Source organism: Asparagus officinalis, chromosome 6 (assembly GCF_001876935.1).
Source record: "Asparagus officinalis chromosome 6, Aspof.V1, whole genome shotgun sequence".
NCBI classification, from domain to species: Eukaryota; Viridiplantae; Streptophyta; class Magnoliopsida; order Asparagales; family Asparagaceae; genus Asparagus; species Asparagus officinalis.
The window spans coordinates 72,889,630-72,898,569 of record NC_033799.1 but is presented as its reverse complement, the minus strand read 5'-3'; the positions used below and the strand labels follow the sequence as shown (position 1 = coordinate 72,898,569).

The 8,940-nt window shown below is 37.1% G+C and overlaps 1 protein-coding gene across 3 annotated transcripts in view; it reads left to right on the top strand.

The window, feature by feature from the left end:
* The window catches only part of LOC109844304, a 9,841-nt gene continuing 5,405 nt past the window's right edge, over positions 4,505-8,940 (top strand). The window contains exons 1-4 of one of the 3 annotated variants that reach the window (XM_020413292.1): positions 4,505-4,727; positions 5,947-6,363; positions 6,899-6,972; positions 7,149-8,874. In XM_020413292.1, the coding sequence (XP_020268881.1) occupies positions 6,006-6,363; positions 6,899-6,972; positions 7,149-8,874 (2,158 nt within the window). In that variant the 5' untranslated portion in view covers positions 4,505-4,727; positions 5,947-6,005. Of the gene's footprint in view, positions 4,728-5,946; positions 6,364-6,893; positions 6,977-7,148; positions 8,875-8,940 lie in introns of those variants that run through there. The other 2 variants (XM_020413293.1, XM_020413294.1) reach the window with 2 other exon arrangements.

The following is an 8,940-nucleotide window of genomic DNA, read 5'->3' as shown; positions in this document are numbered from 1 at the left end:
AGAATACTACAGCCAAAACCCCAAGAAATCAGACAAAATCCTAAGAAAATCGGATTTCAGAAACAGTACAAATATAGTCGTTACAGTGCCCATCAGTCGACTGACGGGAAGCATCAGTCGACTGATGAGCTGAACGTTGTATGTGATTTCTAGCTCATCAGTCGACTGATGATCATTTCAGTCGACTGACGATCTCGTCAGTCGACTAGTCAATCGATCGAAATAGAACAGAGAGCAAAATGATGATTCCAGGCACTTTCATCAGTCGACACATCGGTCGACTGACTTATTCAGTCGACTGGTCAGTCGACTGATAACATGAAATCAGCCTGAATCGGTTTTGAAAATGGATTTCAATGCTCTATAAAAAATAGTAAATAAATTCCAAAAAATGTGAAACTTTGTAAACAATTTGTAAACATTTTGACAAACTTGTTTGAAAAGTAATTTTGCAAAAAGGTCATCGTATTTGTGAAAATTGTTAATTTTGTAAGAGTGTCAAAATACAAGCTTTGAAAATGTGCAAGTGTGTTTATCCCATTAGCTTCAAAAGAAATCTGAACTACTTGCCTACATTCTAGCACTAGAGAGAAAATGAAAACTAGCTAATATCCTCACATAGAATACAATTCTTTGAGTCTTGATATAAGCACTAGAGAGAAAATGAAAACTAGCTAATATCCTCACATAGAATACAATTCTTTGAGTCTTGATATAGCTTGAGTTTGATGAAGCTCTAGCTAATATCCTCACATAGAATACAATTCTTTGAGTCTTGATATAGCTTGAGTTTGATGAAGCTTCTCATAATATTTGGTGTTCTTGAATAAGTGTTGCTTCATCACTATGCCTCCTCCTCCTTTGGATATCATCGTTGTAGCACCTATTTCATCCAATCCTCCATTTCATGGTGCTAATGAATTGTAATCTACATTACAGCTCAATACTTGATTAGCACCAATAATGGTGTTTGTAAATCATCATCAAAATAAAGGACTTAACAACCTATACATCAATGTCATCACATTTTAGGTAAATATAATACATTGGAGGAAAAAATAATTTCATAAAGTTAACATCTAGCAGTGAAAGTTAACAGTAATCTGTGAAACATAACATCCAACTATGAAAGTTGACATATATCAATGAAACGTAACACCCAACGTGTAAGGTTAACATATAGCACAATAAATCAACAACTAACATTGTACCATAAGAGTCTACTACAAAAATTTATATATTTAATAACAAATCTGTAAAGTTTATCATCTTAGTTGATCGTAAGACTCATAATTATCACCATACAACTCCTCTTGTGCTCTTTCTTTATCCCACCATATCTTACTATATTTAATTCTTAATTCATACGGAGTGAGAAACTCCTTTTGCACATCAATTGGGTGGATTTTAGGTCGAACCTTTTAACACAGGTTGCAATTGGGCTGCTATGAATTTGTGAGATGTCCGTGATCGTCCTGACGAGTTAGTATGTTGTCCACAACTGTGTTCATTCACAAACCTCTTGATTTTAATTCTTTTTTTTTATTTTTAACAGGAGAGGCAAACAACATCCAAGGGCATCCATATGTTTCCTTACATTGACAATAAACTCGGATACGTTTGAGTTCATTCTTTACAAACTCACAATCAAACTTTTTCGCCGTAGAATAGTATTTCAAAGTTGCAATTCATTTACACTTTCAAATTGTAGGCCCCTTTCAGTTAATACTGTGTACCACCATTGAGGAATGATGAAAGTGTTGTTGAGAATATCATCAGATCTCATTACATTCTGCCCACACGGGCAATCATTTCGGATCCTCTCTGAATTAGAAGTATTTCCTAGAGGAGGATGATTATATTTTGCATTCAGAGAGGTGTCACTGCTGCACGAATTAATGAACCAGTGACATATCAAATTCTACTATAATATTATTGTTTGCATCGGGAACAATTTTCATTGTAGCTTCCATTAAAACGTTTTAACAGAAACAACTGAATGATGTTTACACGTGTAAATTCCCTCTCTTTACAATGAAACAAAATTTGTGTTCCCTAGAAACACACGTAGAAACTCCTACGTAGTAGCCTCTGCTTGCGTGGGATCTTTGCCTGTGCCGGGGGTGCGTAATCCGTGGAACACCGAATCAACGTTCCAAGCCGGAAATGAAGCAGGCTGAAAGTTGATGTTTCGACGTGGAAACAAGAACTAAAGTGAATATCTTAGCAAAGTAAGATGAACACTCTTCTCGAGATCAAATCTAATTTCGAACTCAAGGAAACACCAAAAGACTTTGAGGATGCTTGAAAGTGGATGAATAACTCTCTCTTGCTCTCAAAGTTCGTCAAATGCTCGTCTTTGCTTCCATATTATCGTCAGTCTCCCTCACAAGTGTGTAAGGGAGGGTATATATACAGCCATTGGAAGCCATAACCGTCGAAAAGAAGCTGAAACAACTGATGATCACTACCTCTTTTGGGCGAGACAGTATTTACTGTCTCGGCTAAAGGAGGTAGTTCCAGCCAGTTTATAACCACCGTCCTACTACTTAAATTACATTAAATGCCGTAATTTTCGTGGGTTGTGGGCATATTTTACGGCTATAACCGTCCATTAACGTTAATGAACGTTTTCCAATAGTTATGGAGCCACGTGGTCCCCGCAAAAAGTTACAAAACCATCAGAAAACTCGAGAGGCTGTCTCGCAGTTAGAGAGACATCTCTCATTGTCTCACCAACTGTGAGACAGCTCCGAGTTCTTTTCTGAGTCGTTTTGTATACTCCTTTGCTTCCTTCTGCATTGGCCAGTCTTCTCTGACTTAGATGATAACGTTCTTCGTCTTCTCTCCGTCTTGAGCTGTGTTTGGAACCTATAGGCAATTTTTAACGCCTATCATTATTCTGATATTTTAAATTAATAGCTTCTTGTATAAGTTAACAGGTAACTGTGAACGTTAACTGACTAGAAGGAAAGTTAATAGGTTTTCGTAAAACTTAACATAAAGTAGTGAAAGTTAACATACAATAGGAAAAGTTAACAGACTAGAAGGAAAGTTAACACCTTCAGTTAAAAGTTAACGTGTTACCGTGAAAATCAACAGAAAACCCTAAAAGTTAACATGTTCTGATAAAAGTTAACAGATAGTTGTGAAACTTAACACACAACAGGAAGAATTAACATGTAACCATTAAAGTTAATAATTATGATTCGTCTGTGCTATGAAACCTAAAATCACAAAGCCTACATCATATAAAACCCAATTTTAAAAAGAGTTTATTGATTACTTATATTTCATTTAAAACTTTCTCATTTTTTTCAGAAGTAGAACAATCTACATTGGCAACAACTTGCATATATATGAATCTCCATACAACCAATATTTCGATTATGCTCCACCATAAACTTCAAATCATCTTTATCATTAATTGAGAAACTCAGATTCGGGTACCTCTCAGATTTATATATCAATGATAAAGCATCTTGAGGTACTTTTAGTCTTTGAGACACATTAATTTCAGTTAAAAAAAGCTTGTTGTAGAACTTAGCATTGAGAACATAGCCTTCTAGCCTAACGACACCATGCAAATCAAGTCTTTGGTGGCCATAGAGGATTGTTGAAAGTTATGAGGGTAGTTATGATGAGTAATTGATGGAATTTTTAGGACATAAGGGGTTGTTGAAAGTTGAAGAACAAAACCCTAATACCATAAATGAGAACGTGAGAGATTAAACAAGAAAATAGACAATATATGACGACTTAGATCAGTAATTGAGGGAAGCCGTGCATTTTTCCCTCCATTTTTGCCGTCGCCTCACATTAATTGCGATAGCTTCTTCCACTGGCTAGTATGGGTTTCCACGGGGAGCTGCTGGGAGAGAAGAGGGTATTTTCGAAAGACCGGCTCAAATACAACCCATACATGTATAATAATGGGCTTTTAGGGCTGGGTCACACTATTTCCGGTCTTTTTGGGCACATGGGGAAAACTTTATAGTGTCGGACCATGTGAGATTGTTTATTTTGGGGCATTGACACATTTTTTTTCCTTTTATTTTTTACCATCCTTATTTGGTAAGGATTTTTGTTCAGATTTTAGAAAACTTAGAGATAATTTTGTACAAAAGCCCTCAAAGATCATAGGATATTTTGAAATGTAGTCTTTTTCTAAAGGGTTTTTATCCATATTCTTCCATCTCTTTCTTATTTGTGGATTTAACCTCAAATCTAAATAATTGCTAATTTATTCTTGTTTCACATCGAGTTAAAAATACACCTTTTACATTACCTAGGCACGATAAAAATTATACCATGTTTTATTATTAACTCCTATGAGTTTTTACAGTGTTAGATTAAATGATAATGAAAGTTTGATGTGGGAGAATATGGGGGAAAATTAGCAGAAATGCAGATTTGGGAGGTCCCTCTGCAAATAGAATGAACTATGGGGTTATAGAGCCAAAAACCCCTTTTAAAATTCCTCTCTCACAAATTTCATTTTAGCCCCATTTTCTTACACCCCCTCACATTCTTAGCCTGGCGATCGGATCAACGCGAGGCATCCTCTCCTGGAACTGGCATTCCCCCAGAAATCAAACCCTAAATTTGAACCCTAAAAAAAAAAAAAAAGTCCCAGAAGCCTTGGTTTGAACTCATAAACGATTCTGGCTCACTCCCGGCAAAAAACCCTAGCGACAACCCAATCTTCGGACCTCATCACATCCCATGTAAGTCATCAATTTATGTGGATTTAGTTTATCGCGTTTCATTTTTTTTTTTGGGGTTCAATCCTATTTTTGTACAAATCATTTGCTTCTAACGTTTGCTCCCAATTATTTTTGACTAGTGTTTGAAATGCTTGAGCTGGAAACTTGCTGGAATCTAATCCTTGTTGGGACATTCTGGGTTTTGAAATTAAGCTGTGAAAATGTCATAATCAAACTTGATTTGGATTCTAAATGAACATCTTTAGCAGACTAGCGAGAGTGTAAGGGTCCAAGTAGTCCCAGATTGATTAAATGGGGATAAATTATGGATTTGTAAGGGATTTGGGTTCCCTCCGTTAACTGCTAGTTTTCAGGGGTGAGTTCTTCTATGGCTCTTTACCCGATGACGACGCTGGTATTGTAGCATTTGTGTGGGTCTGGTATTTGCAAAGCCAAAGAAGGCTAGTCGGGACTAGATTAGCCCCGAGCCAGCTCATGTTGGCGACAGACTGCTGCAGAGGTTGGTGGTATTTTTAGGTGGGTCTAGTCTTAAGTGTAAAGCCAAATGGGCTAATCGGGATTAAATTAGCATGGGGTCAGCTCGTGTGCGGATCGGACTGCGGAAGCTTTGTGGTATTTTTAGGTGTGTCTAGTCTTAAGTGCAAAGCCAAATGGGCTAATCGGGACTAAATTAGTATAGAGCCAGCTCGTGTGGGCGTTGGACTGCAGAATCTTGGTGCTGTTTTTAGGTCCATTAGTCTCACATGGATTAATTGGGGAGTCAATTGTGGGTTTCGAAGGGATTTTGGGTTCCCTCTCTTAATAACTTCGTCACTCCCTCATTTTCCTGATACTATCAAACTGGAAAAAGGAGAAGGAGAAAAGAAAGAAAATACATCATTTGTCGTTGTTGCTCCTCCATCTAGAACTGCGCTCTTTGACACTTTTTGCCTTCCTTTAAATATGTTGAAATCAACTGCTTAATGAAGCAAACTTGATGCCTTGATTTTAGGGAAATAATTCTTTACTTGTACTATTTAAGCACATGTAAATGAAGCCAGATGAGAGACTAAATCTCAGTTCAAAATTTTGTCATGTTATCATACATGATAAGCAAACGTAACAATTCTTAATAACCAAAGGCAATAACTAATATGCGAATCCACCCCCACCCCACTGTCACGACTTATCCCTCCTTGAAAGATGCTTAATGCTTTTCCTCATTGTCTTCTGTTTTCAGGTGATTATATACATGGACTAAATTTCTACTTGTGTATAACAAGCCGGAGATTGATCAAAATGCCACGTTATCCTGACATAGGGTGGGAGCATGGTAAAATGGTTGGGGGACAAAGACACCATGTGCAATGTAATTACTGCCACCGAACCATGATTGGGGGTATAACTCGCTTCAAGAAACACTTAGCAAGCAAAAGTGGGGAAATCAAGGGGTGTGAGGCTGTGCCAAAAGAAGTAAAGGAGACAATAAGGAACCATTTAGCCGCATTAAAACCAAAGTCAATGGAAAAGAAGAAAAGAAGGAAGGTGTATGTTGTAAAGCCTCTTACTCATCAAAACATGGACTCAGAGGGATCGGATACATATGTGACAAATGCTAAACATGAATTGCTAGCCTCTTACGAAGAGGAAGCTCACTGTGCGTATTTTATTTATTTTCTTGTTCTTCTTTTACTCATTGGAATCTTTACCTTTTAACATCTAACTTGATCCTCTACTTTGAAAGGAAAATAAGTTAGTTGCTATTTTTTACTTACAACAAAGATTGTTAAGTAGCCATGGGCTTATACAAATAATTTCATAACATATGTTATTTCTTTAAATGCTGATGTTAAGAATTTTGTAATGAATCCTCAAAAGCATTTTTGCTATCAATGCAGACTGACTTGATAATCTTGGTATGTAATTATCTCCATCCAATGAAGATTTAATCGTTTAATGTGATTTTTTCAACATAATTTTAGAATCATGTTATTGCATATGCTCCCCCAACAAGCGATCCACAGTTTTGTTATGCCTAAATTATCACTATGCATTTATAACTCCAAAGGCCTTGAGTCTAGCTTCTGATTTTTTGCCTTTATCTCCATTACACACATAATTATGTAATACTTTTTCCATTTATTTTACCTTTGATTATTTCCTACTTCTTTGATATGCTGCTTCAAGATCAGCTGATAAACAAATTTCCACTGTCGCAAAGGAGTTCTTGGATGCTTTCTCAAGTGATTTGTCCAAGGACGAGCAAGTAGGTAGCTGATATTATTCACGTGTTGCTTATTTCTTTCCATTGCAAATAATTATTTTGAGCTATTATGCAGAGTCCTCAAAGAAAACTTTTATATTTCATGAATCCATATCTTGTGATTGTTTGCTACTCCCTTATGTGTTTGTCTTTCTCTGTGTATTTTACTATTTCAAAAGGGATCAGCTCCCCCAAGAGCTACTGATGTGGGGTGGGCCCACGGTATAATGGTAAATGGGGACCGACAAAAGATAAAGTGCAGATATTGTTCGAAGGTAATATTAGGAGGTGGAATCTCACGCCTTAAACAACATTTGGCTGGAGAAAGGGGAAATATAGCCCCATGTGAGAAAGTGCCTGATGATGTTAAATCACAAATTCAACAACACATGGGTTTTAAAGTTCTGGAGAAACTTAAAAGGCAGAAAGAATCAGAAAGTTTAAAAAATTTTGGCCAACATTTCAATGAAGAAGATTACGATGGTGAGTTCCATAACGAAACTTCTACAAGGGGAATTTTTTGTAAGAGAAGAGGAAGGGAGGTGGAAAATGTAAAGTCTCACAAAAGAACAGAGAAGTTCTTTGCTTCCCAGGTTTCACAGGCAGCACAGTCGGCATTGCATTCTACTTTTGCTTCACAAGAGAGCATAGACCAAGCTGATATTGCTGTTGCAAAATTTTTGTATGATGCTGGAATACCATTAAATGCAGCTAATTCTTACTATTTCCAAAAAATGGCTGATGCGATTGCAGCAGTTGGTCCTGGATATAAAATGCCTTCTTACCATTCTTTGCGTGCTAAACTGTTGAACAAATGTGGTCATGAAGTAGGTCAAGTCTGTAAAGAGATTCGAAAATCATGGGAAGCAACAGGTTGTACTGTCATGGTTGACAGGTGGGTGGATAGGAACAGTCAGGTGGTGCTTAATTTCCTTGTTTATTGTCCAAAAGGAACCATGCTCATCAGATCAGTAGATGCATCTGACATTGATCTTTATGGGGAAGGTCTTTTGAGTTTATTTGATAGCATTATCCAAGAGGTCGGGCTTGGAAATGTTGTGAATTTTATTACTGATACTACACCGTCTCATAAAGTTGCAGGAAATGCATTAATGAACAAGTACAAGACCTTTATCTGGAGCACCTGTGCAAACCATGGCATTGAGTTAATTCTCAAGGAGTTATGCAATTTGAATGAAGTGAAAGAAGTTTTGGCACAGGCAAAGAGGATTTGCCAGTTTATATATAACAATGCATGGGTGCTTAATTTGATGAGGAAGAAAACTGAAGGAAGAGATATATTTCAGCCTGCCATGACAGAATTTGTTACAAAATTTTTAACATTAGACAACATGATATCTGTCAAAGACTCGCTCCATCAGATGTTCACAAGTACTTTGTGGGAGCAGTCAACTTTCTCGAAACAAAGTGCTGGAGAGGATGTCACAGAAATTGTGCTAAATCCACAGTTTTGGTCTTCATGTATGAGAGTCGTGAAGGTATCAAAACCTCTTGTTACAGTTTTACACCAAATAGATAGTGAAGATAGGCCATCAGTGGGGTATTTTTACAATGCTATGGAGAAGGCAAAGAAAAGTATCATGTTAGCATTTAATAACAATGAAACAGATTATCTTCCATACTTGGAAATTATTCAAAATGCGCGAAGTGAATTCCATAGCCCACTGCACGCTGCTGCTTGTTACCTTAACCCATCCATATATTACGGTCCCAGCTTTTCCATTAACAGTGTTATTCATAAAGGTCTCCTTGATTGCGTAGAGATATTAGAGCCTAACTTGAAAGCCCAAGATAACATTACAAGGCACAAAGCATGCTATGAGGAAGCTGTTGGCGACTTCAGTAGACCAGTGGCAATAAGGGGTAGGGAAACACTATCTCCAGGTCAGTTTTATTCTTATTTTCTGTTTGTTTCTGGCATAATCAAGCTTTCCTGCTGCTTATTGCTTT